Raw genomic sequence first — 19547 nt, 5'->3', positions numbered from 1 at the left:
ACTCCGCCCACCTCTGTTATCTTTGAGGGAGAAGTTATGGTTGTGGGCCACCTCTGGAGCTAAGCTGAAGATGAAGTGTTGTCTGTGGCCCATCTCGTCTTTGTCCACCGCGCTGATGGTTTCGATCACCTGTAAGAATGTCCTTACGTTAAATGCGGCACACAAATACACAAAGACGACTACACACACACACACACACACGTACCTTTCCTGGTGCGACATTTTCACACATGAGGACTTCATTGTTGGTCGCAAACTCCGGAGCGTTGTCGTTTTTGTCTTTCACTTTAATGTTGACGCGTACTTTAGTGTCCTGGTGGTGTCCTCCTGCACACACACATGCATGGTCAGGCATTAAACACAGGTTGCGTTAGGACGTGTGTGTGTGTGTGTGTGTGTGTGTCAATGCATCGACTCAACACATGTAAGATAATTTCCCAACAACATCGCCTGTCAGTCAAGTCTTAATGTTGTGTTATTTTTGACGTCCCACGTCTGTGAGCAGCCATGCTAGCCAGCTCCCACGCTAACAATTTTGCAGCGCAAAAACTCATATTACATAAAGCCTGCTTGGGATTAAAAGGAAGACAAACAGGATATGATATGGAACAACATCTACACATGCATATCGCATATATACAAATGGTCTTGCCGCCATGTTTAAAAAAAGCGCATTTATTTTCTTGAGGAACGGAAACTGCAGCTCAGTTTCTCGCATATTTTGCGACTCGACTCCATGTGTTTTTTTTTTCCACCACCCTGTCATTACGAGCCTTCTACTTATCTTCTCGGGGCCCGTTAGTGGTTAGCGTAGCCTGCCTCGCTCCTAACTGTGGGCTGGGAGCTTGTTTCCATCTGGACGTCTGGCGTCGAGCGTCGCCGCAGGGAAACCACGCGGCACTTGGCGAGCTCTGGCTACAGCCACAGAATGCCAGGGTGGGGCCCTTGTGGCTTGCTTACTTTGGAGTTGGGAGGGGGGGGGGCTACAGCCTGTGAGAGGACCCGTCGGGTCAACTTGCATTCCTTTTTTTGGATTTTCTGTTTTTACAGACCACTTTGGTACTGCCTCCACCATCTTTGTTTGAAGCTATTTATTCGTTAATTTTCTACTGCTTATCCTCACGAGGGTCGCGGGGGTTGCTGGAGCCTATCCCAGCTGTCTTCGGGCAAGAGGCGGGGTACACCCTGGACTGGTGGCCAGCCAATCACAGGGCACATATAGACAAACAACCATTCACACTCACATTCATACCTATGGACAATTTGGAGTCGCCAATTAACCTAGCATGTTTTTGGAATGTGGGAGGAAACCGGAGTACCCGGAGAAAACACACGCATGCACGGGGAGAACATGCAAACTCCACGCAAAGATAACCGAGGGTGGAATTGAACCGAGCTGTGAGGTCTGCGCGCTAACCACTTGTCCGCCTTTGTTTGAAGCTACGTCACACCTAAATGACTTCTAATTCAATGATTGAATGAGTCAACATTAAAACATTTTAAGGCTTTAAAACCCATGCCAAAGCTACAGGTGGCGCTATAACCATTAACCGTGAAGCTGTTTTAGCAAATCAGAGGTCTGAAGGGAGTTACGTTGAAAAAAGGTGCAAAAACAGCAATGATGAATGCAGAAAAATTTAACTCGTAAAGACAGAAAACTTGGAAATAATAACTTAAATAATATTCTTATTACTGAGTTGGGGAAAATATGTACCCTAGCTTGTGTTTTTCATAACAAAGTGGACAGAAAGGCCAAAAAGCATCGACAAATATTAATAGTGGCAGGTCAGGCAGCGTCAACCATGAACCAAGATATCACAGAACTCTATCCAGGGACTGTCCAGGCCAGGGGTCGGCAACCTTTAGCATAAAAAAATATCCATTTTGCGTCCTTTGCGACTTGACTTGATTTCCTCAGGGGGGGTCCTCCACACTGGGGGGCTGTGTCGGGTCTGCTTGGGTCCCTTCGACCCGGCCGGCTGGGGGTTCTGTCGGAGTCTGGTGCCCCGATGGCACGGCCTGCGGCTCCTCCCAGTGTGGACGGCCCCAAAGGTGGCGTTTCCTTGATCCTCAGTGCCATGCCATGTCTCTCTACTCTGTGTAATTGTGTGTGTTTGTGTGTGTGTGTGTGTGTCCAGTATGGAGGGTGGAAAGGCGGGGCTTTCTTAGTAATTGTTTTTCCTTTTAATTGTGGTAATTGTTTTTAATTCTGTAAAGCACTTTGTGTTGCATGTCTTTGCAGGAAAAGTGCTCTACAAATAAAGTTGATTAAATTTGATCCAAGATGTAAACCGAGTGAAGATCTTACCTATCTCTGTGGCCGACACTGATATGTTGTGCCAGGCCTGATTCTCCCTGTCTAGTGGTCTGGTGGTGGTGATCATGCCGTCCTCTGCGTTAATACTGAAGAACTGCTCCACATCCGTGTAGCGAGGAATCATATACCTATGACCAGAACACCAATTTTAGCATTTTTTTAAAGCTGTAAGGCTTAGCAAAATTACTACATTCCATGAGAAATGTTTACAATTGAAGAAAAAAATAGATTACTAGCGGTCATGGAGTTTTTGGTGATATTGTCCCATTACGTTACCTGACTGGATTGTTGGCAACGTCTGTGTCCTTGGCGTGGACGCGTCCCACCTGAGTACCCTCTGGGGCGTTCTCCTCCACCTCGAAAGTATACAAGGGCGCCACAAAGACGGGCGGCTCGTCTGCGTCTTCCACTGATATCTGCAAATATCCAACACGATTGTTATTGATAAAGTTCTCACCCATCTACAAGTGATGTTCATCCACAACATCTCCAACTCACCTTAATGGTAGCCTCGTCCTTGTACGGCCCCCAGGCCAGGTACTGGGGGTCAACATGAAGGTTGAAACCCTCCACTTTGAGCGTGTATGACCTCTTTGTCTCAAAGTCCACCCGCTAAAAAAGAATTAAAGATGGAAGTGTTACAATTGGTGAAGAAAAGACAGTAGAGCCTCGTGGTTTAGCATCGAAGCTTCGAAGTTTACTTGTGCGTGTTGGGGTTTCTTCCCACAAAAACGTTTGTTTAGTAGGAGAATGTAAATTGGGCAGCACGGTGGTCGAGTGGTTAGCGCGCAGACCTCACAGCTAGGAGGACCAGGGTTCGATTCCACCCTCGGCCATCTCTGTGTGGAGTTTGCATGTTCTCCCCGTGCATGCGTGGGTTTTCTCCGGGTACTCCATTCAAAAAAACAAGCCAGGTTAATAGGCTCCAGCACCCCCGCGACCCACGTGAGGATAAGCGGTAGAAAATGAATGAACGTAAATTGTCTATTGGTGTGAATGAATGAATTGAACCGTTTGTTTATATATGCTCTGTAATTGGCTGCCTTTTGCCCAAAGTCATCTGGGACAGACTCCAGCTTCAGGACAAAAAGTATAGAAAATGGATATACGGATGAAAGGCAGTGTGGTGGTCTGCTGGTAGGGGGAGCTGTTGCTGCATTAATGTGCAATAACGGCGACGTCGGTCAAACAAGTAAACCTGGGAAACCCCAAATACTGTATCAGTCATACGTTGAAGCGTTTATGTTGGTGATGATTTAGTTGCAAGTATCAGTGACTGTTATCTGCTTTGAAGATGAGACACGGTCGACAGATTCAGTTGGCTTTTATTGGACCAAGCTGTGATTCATTTACTTTGTATTGTTGGGGAATTACTGACTGGCAACAAGTGATAGCATTCTTATTGATCTGTGTGTGTGTGTGGGTGTGTGTGCAAGGTGACACGCTATAGTAGCAGTGTGGTTGTTTTTTTTTTTTTTTTGGAAAGAAGGCAGCTATTGTATAAAAACTATACCCTGTCCTCCACGCTGATAGTCTAGTGCCAACAACATAACACTCGAACATTTCTCTCTCGTCTCCATAATGACAGTAAATAACACTTCTGGGCATCAATCCTGCGCGGAGAAGCGTCATAATAACACACTCCCCCACCCCCCGGCTCTGTTTTTCCAGCTCTGTGGGAGCGCTAACTTGTCACAAGTCCCGGGAGTCGGCTTGATCTCCTCATCTCTACGCTAGCATCGCTTAATGGAATCCCGACGGGGGGGGAGTGGACCTTTAAGCTCTGTGTGAAGCCGGCCCTACTGTACATGTGTGAGCACACACACACACACACACACACACACACACACATACATAGAAAGCCTTAGCTTAGGTGTTAGCGGGGATTAGATTACTCAACAAGACCCAAAATGTTTAACACAGAGGATAGAGACCAACAAGATTATCCATTAAAATAAACCTCGAGAACATAATCAAGATTATAATATCGTCATTAATCCAGTGCTTCACACACACATAGTTACCTTCTGATATCGCTATCGTCACACCTGTGGCCGCCTCCCAAATGTCGCCCCGCGTATTAACTCCATGCTTTATGACCGGAGTGATGACAGCAGTTAAGTGATCACACATTTAATTAACAGCAATACAGGGACGCTCTAAGCATCTGTTCCGGCTCAACGAGCTGCCTCCTCGTTGGCTGCGCTTGAAAGCGACTCTTTTCATTGATCAAACCGGAGTGATGTTGTTATACTAATAAAGGTTGACGACACGGCAGACTGTCAATATTTAGTCAGAGGTCTTGGGTTAAAGTGCAAAACCATCGCATTGGACGATAGGAGACTCTAGCTAGTAGTTCATTCATTCATTTTCTACCGCTTTTCCTCACGAGGATCGCAGAGGGGGTGGTGGAGCCTATCCCAGCTGTCTTTGGAATGGTCGCCAGCCAATCACAGGGCACACATAGACAAACAACCATTCACACTCACATCCATACCTATGGACAATTTGGAGTCGCAAATTAACCTAGCATGTTTTTGGAATGTGGGAGGAAACCGGAGTACCCGGAGAAAACCCGGGAAGAACATGCAAACTCCACACAGAGATGGCCGACGGTGGAATTGAACCCTCCTAGCTGTGAGGTCTGCGCGCTAACCACTTGACCACCGTGCCGCCTAGCTAGTAGTTGTGGGTTTAAAATACATTTTGCGGTTTTATACACAACAGACCTGAAGAAAATATTTTACATTGTTTCTTTGTATATTCAATGTGTGTGCAGTACAATGGTACCTTGGTTAACATCCGCCTCGGTTAGCGTTCTTTTTCTGTTAACAACCAAATTTTTTGCTAAAATTTTGCCTCAATGCATAGATCACACGCACAAGATAAAATCTTGCCATACTTTTAGTTTGGAATAAGTGAATTGGAGTTGCTAAGTAGTTAGCTCCGGAGTTTGCTATCCCAGCGGCGGTTAACTTTTGCAGTGATCTCGTAGCCTGCACAATGTCGTGTAAACAAACAATAATAAGAGTGTAAAAGTGACTACAGGGGCTCCATTAATGTTAAAAAAAACATATTTAGAAAACTCATAAACAGGTTTTCTATGAGATAACTACGAAAATATTCAGTTTACAAATACTGAGTCCCACCTAATGGAAATTTATGTATCACGGTCGAGTCTGGAACCAATTAACCGCCGTAAACATCCTATATCCTAACCACAAAGTGTCTCCAAACTGTCGGTCGCTTCTCCGAGATCGCTTTTGTGTATGTGCACGTGCTACCGATATACCAACAACCATGAACGCCAACATTTGTGACATTTTTAAGAATTGTGGTTTCAAGACTTCTGAAAAGTTTACAATTTTTAAACGTCACATCGTCCCTGTGAGCGTCTTGCCTCAGTCTGACCATAAAAGGTGCTCAACAAGCTAAAGCGTAGGATGTGCCCCACTTCTTTCATTCTCCAGCCACGAAGCATCAGCTTGTTCTCTTTCATTCTGCCCCCTCGTGATTGACACAAGGGAAAAATATTCACTATAACATGCGTACACGCGCACACACACACAGACATACACGCACAGCTTCTTAATATTCCGCAAAGTGCTTTCGTCAGGACACAGTTGAAAGAGAATAGTTGATTAAAGCTCATGCCGGTGAGAGAGAGAGAGAGCGAGCGAGAGAGAATAGAGATTAGTGAAGGCTTCTCCCAATGCTGATTTCAAAGAGTGTTCAGGTGTTAATGTACCGGTGTGTGCGCGTGTGTGTATGCGCGTATGCATGTGTGTGAGAATATGTTGCGCTGCCTCTAGTGGCCAACAGGTGATGATTTCCCCCGAGAGGCATCAAGACTCAATAATCACGCTCGCACATTCGAATCAGGACACTGTAATCAGATCGAGTTGAACGCAAGTGGTTTCATGGTGTCTCACACACACATATGCACACACACACATACACACATGTACACACACACGCTTCAAATCAGCCTGAGGCTCTGATGCTATTATTACAAGAGTCACAGGGCGTCACGATGAAGTTTTTTTTGTGTAATTGTTCCTGTTGTCAGTCAATACAACACACGTACACACGCAATGTAGGTTAATGGCTTATTTTCGTCCATTTTTTTTTTTAAACCAACTTCTCATGCAGACTTCGCTGTAGCAACACAACATGGACAAAATGAATGAATGAATAAATGAATGTTCTAGTGGGTGAATTGAGGTTTTAATGTCTTTCAGTTCATGGTCGTCTTTGGGATGAGGTATAAGTCAACTACTGATGACATCATAGAAGGGCGACCTAATGTAGCTGACTTTCAGTTGCGTTTGCCAGTTTGTTAGCTAGTGAATAGAATGCTGACAAAGAATTATGTTTTGTGATGCCAAAAATACCTTAACAACACAGAGTTGGACTTATGCAGTGAAAACAGTACGACAAAACTCACAACATATTGTATGCTAACTGGAAAGTGCACACAAACAGAGGCAAAATTGTGGTGTAAATTTTGGACTTTAACCAAAAAACGCTAACCAAGGTTCCGCTGTAGTGTGTGTGTATATGTCTGTATATGAACTCATTCAATACCAGACATTTTTCAAAACCTGTCCATCTCGGTATCGACTATTTTTGATGATTTTTTGGCACATTTTTGAAGGCACACAGAATATTTTGTTCTCGGGCTACATAGTCATGGTTTCTACCCAAAGATTATGCTCTCATCTTTCATCAGAAAACAATGTTTGTTTCTACCTTTTTCTGTTCTTTAGTAATCAGCAGTTGAACATAGATAAGTTTTATCATAATATCAGTTCTCAACAAAAAAAACGGGAGAGAAAAGGCTTTTTGGGAGAAGCTATTACTTTCACTTTGACACATATTTAGCCAAAAATATATAAATAACCATGCCACAATATAAACAACACATTTAATGCTTGTTCATTTGCAACTCATGCTTATATATGAGCATGAATTAGGTAAAATTATCACATTTGAAACGGAACTATGTGTATGCACGCGTGCACTCGTGTGAATGCATTTCAAATTTGCCCGAGACTACGTGCCTTTTCACTTCCTGGTTGCTGTGCTGCTTATTACTATTGGAAATTTGCAGGCAGAGTTCTTATAAAATGCACTTCTGCCATCTTGTGGACGTTTTTCCAATGTAACATTGCACCAAACATGCTCTCTTTTATTGTAGAGGTGCATCATCACCTCTTTTTGCCTGGAGCACAAAAAAACGTGATAAAAAGAAACGTCTTTGGTAGTGTATTAGTTAAGGATAAAAATGTTAATTGCATCAACATTTCCACTTTCTCCTGATGTTACATTCTTTTCTGTTCCTTTTTTTTTAATGTCACAAGTCAGCCAATACAAAATGAGAATTCGGTTGTAAATGGATACCCCCGATTCTCCACAGAGAGAAGGTGCAGATCTAAGCAGGACAAAAGGCTAAAATTCGGGGATCCTCCCATGCAACCACATGAGAACATAATGCGCTGTCATCTTTTTTAAGGGCTAACATGTCCTCTCTCATGTGTCTTTTTTCCGCATTGGATGTGGTCAAAGCGAGCTGCAGTCACATTTAGTCTTCTCGGACACTTGCCCGCCCCCACCACACACTTTGCTGCTTTTGGCCCAACGTCTCAACCTGAGGTTAACCACCTCAACTCGAGCCTCTCCAAAGGCTGTATTTTTTCAAATCTTTTCAATGCATGCACTCATTTCCCCTGCAACGTCCCGCTGATAGCAGCGGAAAGAAATGCCCAAACCGCAGCGAGTTTTCAAGTTGCTGCTCCTGCACGGAGACAAAAGAAGATTTGTATCGATTGAGATTTTCTCACAGAATAAAGAAAAGTGAGTGAGCTGGCTCGCTCTGGCTCGTTGCATGGACAGGAAGTGGTGTCGGTGTTTGGGAGCTGACCTGGAATTGTCTTACAAAAAGGGATCTTATGAATTTGTAGCATGGAATCACAAGAGAGGATATCAGACAGTTGAACCCTAGAGTATTCTATATAACTGGGTCAGTTTAACATTTTATTTCAACAAAAAAGTAGGTTTAATTGTACTTTTCTTCACTCTGGGAATTTCACTAGGTGGAGGCAACCAACAGAGGGCGCCATGCATTCAGACCCAACTAATGGGCTTAATGGACGTCTACAAATACATTATTTTCTGAATTGTTTTTGAAGATGCTGTGCATCTTTGATTTTTTTCCAAATTTCAGTTTTTGGGATTTGTTTTTGGGACCGCTAATATATACCATTTGGTCAGTCTTTATGCATGTTCGGCTCCCCCCAAAATTCATTAATTTTCTACCGCTTTTCCTCATGAGGGTCGCGGGGGTGCTGGAGCCTATCCCAGCTGTCTTCGGGCAAGAGGTGGGGTACTGGTCACCAGCCAATCACGGGGCACATATAGACAAACATTCCATTCACACTCACATTCATACCTATGGACAATTTGGAGTTGCCAATTAACCTAGCATGTTAACCTAGCATGTTAACCTAGCATGTTAACCTAGCATGTTAACCTAGCATGTTTTTGGAATGTGGGAGGAAACCGGAGTACCCGGAGAAAACCCACGCATGCACGGGGAGAACATGCAAACTCCACACAGAGATGGCCGAGGGTGGAATTGAACCCTGGTCTCCTAGCTGTGAGGTCTGCGCGCTAACCACCACAATGTGTATGTATACGTCCCCACAAACCAGATATGTCCCCAAATGGAGGCCTTAAACCTAAAACTTCTTTACCTTTTTCAGCTTGATGACAGCCTCCCTCGTCTCCGAGTCGGTGGTCAGGTCAAACATTCCCAGGCCGTCTCCGTCAGTCAGGCGGTAGTTGACCAGCCCGTTGTCTCCCATGTCTGGGTCTTTGGCCTTGAGGCGGCCCACCTCCTCCCCCTCCACTTTATCCTCGGACACAGACATGGAGTAAACACCTGGGAGGGAAGACGAGAGCAGAGGTGAGTGGAGGGATTGGGTTGGCTGGATATAATTTCCGTGTACACCCAAAGAGGCCGGATCACTTTAAGAGGGCAGGAGGGATTAACATCTATACCATCTGTCTTTTATGGCCTCAAGGTTGTTCATATTCCCTATGGAGACAGGTCTGACTGTCTGTGTGCGTTAAAGAACCACTATTTCCCTTCTCACTTCTTTTGTGCTTTTATCAAACAATCTCATCTGCCCTACGTCCACTCTTCATCATGACTGCTCTCCCGCTTCCGCCTCCTCCATCATCTTTTCAGCTTCCAATTCTACTTTTCTCCTTTTTCAACACTTCTGCTTCTGCTCAGACCCAACAGATATTCTAAATACTTATAGTTTACTAGAATGTTGAGTTAGCAACCATGTTATTCATTCATTCATTCATTTTCTACCGCTTATCCTCACAAGGGTTGCGGGGGTGCTGGAGCCTATCCCAGCTGTCTTCAGGCGAGAGGCGGGGTACACCATGGACTGGTCGCCAGCTAATCACAAGGCACATATAGACAAACAACCATTCACACTCACATTCATACCTATGGACAATTTGGAGTCGCTAATTAACCTAGCATGTTTTTGGAATGTGGGAGGAAACCGGAGTACCCGGAGAAAACACACACAGACATGGCCGAGGGTGGAATTGAACTCGGGTCTCTTAGCTGTGAGTCCTGAGCGCTATCCACTCGACCACCGTGTTGGGTTAATTTGTTTTGAAAAACAGTGACAGACTGAAGCCACGAAGTTCGAAGTGTGATGTGGTAGGGACGACTGTTAGCTAGCTAGCCAATGTTTGACTGTCAAGCAGAATTCTGACTGTAACTTTCTGGTTGTGTAGGGTTGACGGAAATGTGAGGCCTGAGCGCTAACCACTTGCCACCGTGCAGCACCAGCCATGTTATTATTATTATTAATAGTACTCATAGTAGTAGTAGTCCTGTTGGTAGTATTGTTTACTGTTAATAATACTATTAAACCATAAACGAATGACGCTAGCAGACCTCATATTTTGGTTTTGGTTCCAGATTCAGAGATTCTGCACTCTGATCTGTTTCAGGGTCAAAATGGAACCAGAATAAAAAAATAACAGGCGGTGATTTAAAGAAGGAATTAAAATAAAATGTAATTTTTCTTAAAAAAAAAAAAAGTATTAAAAATGATCTAAAAATGGAACTTTGTGACTTTTCCTTTCATGCTGAAATGGTGTCATGCCCTGCGACTTTTGCAGAGTAAATGTTTGATCGAATGTCGACTTTAGAGGTTGCCTATATAACTAAAAGTGCTCCACATGGATGCTCTGAGATATGATTACGATGTTCCACATACAAATACATCGGATTGATCCAGTCACTTCACATTTACCATCCTGTCAATCACAAATTCTTTGCTCAGCTTAGCGTTTTGCTTTTAGCTTCCTGGGTGCCCTCATTCCACTCCATGCTTCCACGTCTTTACCTCTCCTTCCCCCCTCACCTCCTCCTCCTTCGCCCTATTTCTTTCACGTCTACCTCTTCAGCCTCTTTTCTCCTCCTGCCTTCCTCCATTTCTTCCCTCACTTGCACCTCCTTTGCCTCTTAATCCTCATCTATTCTCATTTAACCAGGACTCATACAGTGTATACTTTATATGTGTTTTCAATTCTTACTCTTCTATGCAGACCCAAAGTGTTTTGTATTCCCATCATCTTTTCAAGACAGGGTGTCTTTTGTGCGGCTGGATTGCAGTCATCATCTTTTTGGGGGGTGATGAGGTGGCAGCGCAGTAATCCTGCCAAGCAGTGTTGAGTAATTGATATGTGCCAGTGGAAATGTGACAGCTATCAGGCTTTAAAAAATTATATATATATATATATTTTGTAGAGTCTTTTTGGAGTCTTGGCCTTTTGTTGCTGTGAGCGGAGGCAGATACAAATGAATATTATTTTTTATTCTTCTTTCCTCCCTGCATTGAGCATCCTTACGACGAGTACTGGATAATTAGCTAAAAGGGAGACAATAGTAGTGACAGCGACGCTTTGCGGAACCTTCAGGCTGAATGTTTTTTTTTTTGTAAAAGCGACACAAAAATTGCAATCGTCTTTGTGATTTTTCTGAGTGTATTTTTTTCCTCATTTGTGGGCTTTGCTGCCTCTTAAAAGTGTTAAATATGTAATCAGTGTCCTCATTCGCACCATCTGGAACATTCCTCTGGCAGGTTCTCCGTCTGCTTGCAGTTTTTTTGTACAAATCTTCCGACAACATGTGTGCTGCGTACATACACGCTGTATGGCTAATCAAATTTAGCACCTTATCGTGGGGCAGAAATTTTTTTTTCACCCCTTCGATTTGAAAAATTTATATTTCTTCATTTATCTGTACAGTACAGACTGAATTTTTCACATGATTACTGATAAAAAAATAAGTAATCATTCTACATATCGTTTATTACAGTCTAATATTGCGTCCTGTGAAGATTAAACACTCTCAATATACAAAATAATCATCAATATGCATCCTATGATGCACACAGAGCAATGAACAACTTCATGCTCTGTCTCCTTTCTGCTCTTAGTACATTTAGTTTCATGTGAAGCTTTACCAGAAACATCTGGATGTCATTGGCTGACATTCTCAGCGTCTTAGATATCTGCAACATAACTGGAAAATAACACCTCACTTGCACTCCGGTATGACATTTTGGAAATACTTTGTCTGGATTTGCAGCTTCAGTTTGCCGTGATGCATGCTGATGGCTAAATCATTAGTGTGGTTACAAAAACAACAACAACAACAAAAAGAAAACGTTAACACACACACAGATGCACACTTGGGTGCATGAAGATTATCTAATGTACTCACTCTGTGGGAACTTTGGTGGGTTGTCGTTCACGTCGGTGAGGCTGATCTTGACCTCGGTGGTCCCCGATAGTCCGCCCATGTGACCGCCCATGTCTTTGGCCTGGATGACCACGTCGTACTCCTGGCGGGCCTCACGGTCCATGTTTGGCAGTGCCGTGCGGATGATACCTGCATGCAGACAAAAGTCATTTTTACACTTAATGCAAGATGCTAGCTTGCATTCTGTAATAATGACTCTTGAATTGTTTTTGTGTCTTTTGTTAAAGATGCAAGAACGTACAAAGTACATGACTGATTTAATTAAGGCCATTATATGTTTGATTTTTTTTATTTATAATTTAAACAAAAAGTTCTCTATGAATAATACATGATTCCTAACAAGGAGGTGGATATCTGTATTTATGCCACTGGCTGTATCCCACTTTTTATTATTTTATTGTGCATCTTCCTACATAAATACACTCTCTTGTTGCATTTTTCGACTGTATGATACATGTTTATATACCACTACGCCTTGTTTATTATTTATAGCTTTTTTTTATAATGTGTCTTCTCACTCCGAACGCGAGAAGACTTCCTGTGTACCCAAACTGTGTTGTTAGATCTGCATTGTGAAGGTGCTGATGTAATATTAAGGTGTGTTCTGTGCACCACAAAGTGCCCTTCAGGTTGATGGCAGGTTTCACCTGAAGCGAGGATATGATTACATGTTTGATTCATCACGTTTGTTGCCATGGATACCAGGCCGGAGCACATCAGTGATGTGTGACGTGACCTCTAGAGAGGGGGAAAAATAACTAAAATATACATATATATATATGTATATATATACACACACACACAGTATAGATCTATCTGTGGACACACTTTGTAGCATTTTAATGTGTTTTCCTTCAAAATCAACTTGACTTTTAAACAAGTGCCAGATTATTTTGCTCCATTTCATAGCACTGATAATCTTTGATGTCAGTTTCATTCAGGGAAGGGACTGTTGGTCGTGTTAATGTTTTTTTTTTTTTGATAGCGTCAGGCCGGCTGCTGTGTGCATATCTGCTGCATTTGTGTGACAGCATGCAAAGCTGATAATCTCCAAACCAATTAGAAATGTGAGCTTTGGATGTGAGCCAGTCAAATAGCCAACACTGCTGTGATTAGCTAAGATTTACCCTGCACAAATCCAACATCACACCCCGCCCTCAGACGCTCTCTGAATCAGCTTCATCACCGCTCAGTATGACCGGACATCCATCCATTACCGAGTCCCCATGACTAGAATTTTTAGCAGTCGGTGGTTAGTGTGCAGGGCTCGTAGCTTGGAGACCCAAGTTCAATTCCACCCTCGGTTATCTCTGTGTGGAGTTTGCATGTTCTCCCCGTGCATGCATGGGTTTTCTCCGGGTACTCCGGTTTCCTCCCACATTCCAAAAACATGCTAGGTTAATTAGCGACTCCAAATTGTTCATAGGTAGGAATGTGAGTGTGAATGGTTGTTTGTCTATATGTGCCCTGTGATTGGCTGGCCACTAGTCCAGGGTGTACACCGCCTCTTGCCTGTAAACAGCTGGGATAGGCTCCAGCAACCCCCGCGACCCTTGTGAGGATAAGCGGTAGAAAACAAATGAATAAATGAAGAATTTTACACAAAATATACAACCAAGGGCTGCACGGTGGACGAGTGGTTAGCGCACAGGCCTCACAACTAGGATACCGGAGTTCAATTCCACCCTCTGCCATCTCTGTGTGGAGTTTGTGGGTTTTCTCCGGGGTCTCCGGTTTCGTCCCACATTCCAAAAACATGCTAGGTTAATTGGCGACTCCAAATTGTCCATAGGTATGAATGTGAGTGTGAATGGTTGTTTGTCTATATGTGCCCTGTGATTGGCTGGCGACCAGTCCAGGCTGTACCCCGCCTCTCGCCCGAAGACAGCTGGGATAGGCTCCAGCACCCCCACGACCCTCGTGAGGATAAGCGGTAGAAAATGAATTAATTAATTCATGATTCTTACAAAAAAAGCAGAGCGTTCCTTTCCTATTGGAGGTTCCTTCACTAGTGTTTTTTGCAGTATGTCCTTAAAAGCAGCAGAGTGATCCCTTCAGAATGAGCGCATTGACTAGTATTTTTGCCCCTGTGGTCCTTAGCTTTCTGAAAATGTGTCCCCCAGAACAATTTAGTTGAGTATCTCTGTCTTTCATCATCCTCAACGAACCAAGACGGGTACATCTCTCTCTCTTATAGATTGTGCAGGTGTACCTAATGTTGACTGAAAGTACCTAATGTTCCTCTCCCAAGTGTATCGTAGTGGAACTCAACCAATGTTTCTTCATCCTCACCTGTCTGGGGCTCCACAGAGAAGTATGGCTGTCCCTGCAGGATGCTGTACACCAGCCGGGCGCTGTTACCATACGTGGGGTCATCAGCGTCTGTAGCCGTCACCTGGATCACAGACGTACCTGCAGGACATGAAAAAACAAGTCAGCTTTAAGTGTGTTTGATTCACTCGTCTGCACACATGAAGAAGCTTTCAAGCTGATTCTGCACAGTTGGACCACCATCATCAATGCCTCTTAGCATTTTATCTTTACAAGACGGGCCTGGTGGCAAATATCTCTCACCAAGCAGCCATCTTTTTTTTTAGGCTGCTGTGTTAGCACAGTCTGCCTGCAGCAACACCTCCACTTATCTGGAATTTTAATTTGAAGGAGACAGACGTCCTTCTGAGTTCTGAGGTCCACGAGGGATCCGAGCTCAGTTAGCGACATGGTTCCCTCCTGTGGTCCGGGCTCATGCCCGACTCGTGTGTTCAGGTTTCACGTGGTCGGACAAGCTTGAAATGGAATCGCTGAAACGTCCTCTCAGAGGGTCTTTCTCTGAAAGCACCGTCCTTTCACAGACACGAATTCTGCAACCCCTTAAGAGTCCCCGTGACCGCAGCCAATCCGGACTAGATAGTCTATCAATATCGGAAGCTCTTAGTCAGGAGACTCTGAGGGGCATGTCGAGAGTTTGATTCCTTTTAATGTATGGGCTAATGGTGCGGTCGTGTATCTGCCTCGTGGTCACACTTCCTGTGGTCGGGTTTCCGTGACAATCAATAAATGCCTGACGAAGACTGATGATGAGCTCTGTCACTGACTTCATTAACACATGCCACTCAGTGAAGGAAGCGCAGACGCTTGTTTTTCAGATTGCCAGATTGCTGTTCATACCTGCTTTGGTTTGCAAGACTGCAAGCTGCTACTTCATATCTACAATACTGTTCTGACCAGGGAGTCTAACAAGAGTAATTCAAATAATATCTTTACTGCTGTTCCAGTCCAGTTTGATGTTTGAGTTGGTCACAGTCTCAAGTTCTTGTTTTTAATGCACAAGATTAGACACATGCAATCCAGAAAATGATATGTAAATGTTACACTTAGGGGGGAAAAGTGGGCTAATAAATTGACAGTAAAACATAAATACTGCGGAAAACAATAGATGGAATGATACAGCACTCTACAAGAAGCAATGAAGTCTGTAAAATTAAATAATAAAAAAAAAAATCAGGGCGGCACGGCGGTCTAGTGGTTAGCGCGCAGACCTCACAGCTAGGAGACCAGGGTTCAATTCCACCCTCGGCCATCTCTGTGTGGAGTTTGCATGTTCTCCCCGTGCATGCGTGGGTTTTCTCCGGGTACTCCGGTTTCCTCCCACATTCCAAAAACATGCTAGGTTAATTGGCGACTCCAAATTGTCCATAGGTATGAATGTGAGTGTGAATGGTTGTTTGTCTATATGTGCCCTGTGATTGGCTGGCGACCAGTCCAGGGTGTACCCCGCCTCATGCCCGAAGACAGCTGGGATAGGCTCCAGCACCCCCGCGACCCTTGTGAGGATAAGCGGTAGAAAAAGAATGAATGAATAATAACAATAATGATATTACAATGATAATAATAACAACAGGGGAAAACAAGACTGTGGCATAAAAATGATATGGACTTGTGATCAGATAGTTGAATACAAATGTAAATAATGGAAAGTTATATTTTGATTGATGTAAGAAATGCACTGTAATGTTTCGTATATTCAAAAAAAAAACAAAAAAAAAACCCCATAATATCCATATGGAATATGAGCTGATAGAAATACACTTAAAGACGTTTTTATTTAACCTTAAGAACCCGTCCTGACTGGGGAGCCTATAATAGCTAGCTCAACAATATGTAACCAAGGCAACCAATCGTCCTTGACAATGTAAATCTTTATTTATTCTTCTAATTTCTATATTTTGTACTGTCATAATAATTTCATTTTATTATATGTAAAATGACAATAAAGGGCATTCTGATTCTGATTCTAGAGGCTACCACACGCTAGTACTACTATTTGACAACATCTGCCCATCTCCTACTCACCAACGTTGGACATCTCAGGCACCCTGGCGTAGTACGGCCCGTGGAGAAACTCCGGAGGATTGTCATTGATGTCCTGCACCTTGACGATAAACTCCGAAGGCGGCTCCAGAGGTTTGTTAGTGTCCCTGTCCACGGCCTGGGCGGTGAGCGTGTACTGGGCCTGCTGTTCACGGTCTAACGTTTTGGTTGCGTGGATGTTCCCCGTCTTGTCGTCAATCACAAACGTCGTACCCGCTCCCTCGCCGGATAGGATGTACTTGATGTTGCCGTCGCCCGAGTCGACGTCGGAGTGGAGCTGGAAGAGGAATGATGGATGAAGGGATGGAGAAAAGGTGGGTGAGACAAATGGACAAGATGGACACAGTCAAAGGTCATCTCCTTCAAGAAGGAGATGCTTCCTGACAGAGATGGATGTGTTGTTTGTGTGTGTGTGAGATAATACACGTTAGATTTAAACGTCTGTCATCCTGCTCGTTATAATTAAACTCTTGTTCTTCCTTTATGACCATGAAATATAACACTGGCTAATCCTTTAGCTCACTGAGTCATGTTGTTGTTGTGCAGCGATGCAGGTGATCACCATCCCTCTTGGATGCAATAAAATAGACAGTACTTTATTAAATAATTATTGAAATAATTAGTAAATAAAAATGTTTTGATAGCTACCTTTTAATAAGCATATAGAGTAACAGTTGCATCCATTCATTTTCTATGCTGCAATGCCTCATTATGGTTGCAGGGGTATGCTGGAGCCTATCCCAGCTGACTTTTGTGCAAGAGGCGGGGTACACCCTGGACTGGTGGCCAGCCAATCACAGGGCACATATAGACAAACAACCATTCACACTCACATTCATACCTATGGACGATTTTGAGTCGCTAATTAACCTAGCATGTTTTTGGAATGTCGGAGGAAACCGGAGTACCCGGAAACATGCAAAATCCACACAGAGATGGCCGAAGGTGGAATTGAACCCTGGTCTCCTAGCTGTGAGGTCTGCGCGCTAACCACTCGACGCCGTGCAGCCTATTATTATACATAGCAAATAATAAAATAAAATCATATTCCTTATTACGGTGAAAGCTACTAGACTGGAGACTTTAAAAACTCACCCTGCCCACCAGAACCGGGTCAGGCCCCGTGTACTCCTCGATGACGAAGAACTGATTCCAGACCCAACCTCGTTTGGACCTGTGTAGAACCTGACCCTCCTTGCCTGCCCTCGGTCTGTGTCTGTGCAGCGACATGTGACCTGCACACACACACACACACAATCAGGTAACTCCACAATTAAATTCCAAGACCCGTTTGGGGTCTTGTCTTGCGGTGGAATCTAACCCAACCTACCTGCACGTCTGTGTGAACGATGCCCGGTGGACGCGTCCCATCTCCGGCTTGCTGATGCCAGACTACAGAGGGCACAAAGTCCCGCGAGGAGGACCAAGACCCTCAGCAACCCAACGTCTTGCCTCTTCATCGTCATCATCAAAGCCAACCTCAGCAACCTCACACTTGGATGTGGCCTCCTCCAGACCACTCCGCCTCCTCTGGGGTGACTTCCTGTTTGGTGAAGGGAACCGGCTAATTCTTTAGCATGTGACCCGCTCTTCTTCTTTCTCCTGGCACGTAAGTCTGCAAGAAAACAAGCAGTTTGGTCACATTCGTATTCAGGATGATTTGTCAATTAATCCCTCAACACAGACGAGGAATTGTTACGCAGCTCTAATTAGTCTGTCAGTAAACTCATTAGCTTCAGGAAAATCCTCTTCAGAAAGATGTTAATGCTTATTAATAGACAGCCAAACACTGTATCTTATAACAATATGATAATACAAATATTTTAAAGAAAATGGCCACTTCATTAGGTACACACTCGAACTTGATCCAACTTCCTCACATTTTTGTTCACGTGCATCCACGTGCAAGTCACATGCACCTCGTATTTTTGTGTATTCACTTCCTTGTTAACTTTATATTCACTATATTGCAGTTTTTTTTTATAACTTCCACTTGTTGCTTTGGCTACAATTTGTGGATTTAATGCAACAACATTGTATTTTTTAACTTAACTTACAAATACTAGAGTATGAAAACAGTATAGGAAAATCTAGGTTTTAAAAATAAGTCGAAAGCATTGTGTTTAATTATCTGTAATTCTACTTATAGACACTAGTGGGCGGTAGAGTAGGCTCTTGTTGGTTAATCAGAGCCAATATTACTTGCAGGTGTGGTGGTCATGTGACCGCCAGGACGCCGGACATGGAAGCTAAGTAGCAGTCGCGATACCTCTGCAACATGCTTGTATGAATACAGATCAAGCTAGAGGGGAGCATTTTTGAACAATGGACTCGTGGAGTGTCATTCAATGCCACGGTGAATTGTGACGTAAGTTTAAAATGTCTGCTTTATTGTCCTGGAACGTCTTTGTGTGTTTGTATGTGTGCTTTATGTTCGCTGTGTTAGCTGTGTTCCCCCCCTTTGGCTTTCTATTGGCTGCTGTTGATCACATGATTAGCCAAGCAGGAAGCGCTGACAGGTAATCAAACACGACCTCATCAAGTGGCTAATTACCCTGCAGACTTGATTGATGGGACTTGTTGGAGTGTCTTCTTTGCAAGCAACAGTAGCGACCTTGAAAGCAAGACAAAGTTCCAATACTTGAACCATTGAAAAGTAGGTAGTATTTTTTTAAAACTATGAACAAGCAGAAGTTAAAAAAAAGAGAAGTTTTGGCACTTTTAATATGTTTTCATCATTTTCCATCGCTGTAGAGTAGTGGTGATAGGCATACAGTACTTTAACAATGCTCATTAGTATTGTTTTAATACTTTGGAAGATGGATTATGCTGTAAATCATAAGAAATTAAACGTTCTTAAAATAAAATGTCTGTTTTTTTGTAATTAATTCATGCACACAGTCTTTTAGCTTCTACTTTTGAATTTCTCCCCCTTTCTGCAGTCATTTTATAATATCCAGGACATCAGAGTTTAATTTTTTTTTCATTTTTTTAAAC

General features: G+C 43.5%; 2 protein-coding genes across 9 annotated transcripts in view; one reads left to right on the top strand and one right to left on the bottom strand.

The window, feature by feature from the left end:
* Positions 1–19547, bottom strand: part of cdh11 (cadherin 11, type 2, OB-cadherin (osteoblast)) — a 73717-nt gene that overhangs the window by 4597 nt on the left and 49573 nt on the right. The window contains exons 3-13 of the mRNA XM_058059062.1: positions 17881–18165; positions 17646–17785; positions 16533–16827; positions 14472–14591; positions 12141–12308; positions 9073–9260; positions 2816–2929; positions 2594–2733; positions 2309–2445; positions 206–327; positions 12–129 (exon numbers count right to left, since the gene is read on the bottom strand). Coding sequence (XP_057915045.1) covers positions 12–129; positions 206–327; positions 2309–2445; positions 2594–2733; positions 2816–2929; positions 9073–9260; positions 12141–12308; positions 14472–14591; positions 16533–16827; positions 17646–17785; positions 17881–18019 — 1681 coding nt within the window. The 5' untranslated portion in view covers positions 18020–18165. The remainder of the gene's footprint in view (positions 1–11; positions 130–205; positions 328–2308; positions 2446–2593; positions 2734–2815; positions 2930–9072; positions 9261–12140; positions 12309–14471; positions 14592–16532; positions 16828–17645; positions 17786–17880; positions 18166–19547) is intronic.
* mcm8 (minichromosome maintenance 8 homologous recombination repair factor) overlaps positions 19178–19547 on the top strand; it is a 409889-nt gene continuing 409519 nt past the window's right edge. For all 8 annotated transcript variants that reach the window (XM_058059051.1, XM_058059053.1, XM_058059049.1 and 5 more), the window contains exon 1: positions 19178–19206. The gene's annotated coding sequence lies outside the window, so the exon portion shown is untranslated. The remainder of the gene's footprint in view (positions 19207–19547) is intronic.

This window comes from Doryrhamphus excisus, chromosome 20 (genome assembly GCF_030265055.1).
Source record: "Doryrhamphus excisus isolate RoL2022-K1 chromosome 20, RoL_Dexc_1.0, whole genome shotgun sequence".
Classification (NCBI taxonomy): Eukaryota; Metazoa; Chordata; class Actinopteri; order Syngnathiformes; family Syngnathidae; genus Doryrhamphus; species Doryrhamphus excisus.
Note: the sequence above shows the minus strand (reverse complement) of the source record. Positions and strands in the feature narration are given on the sequence as shown.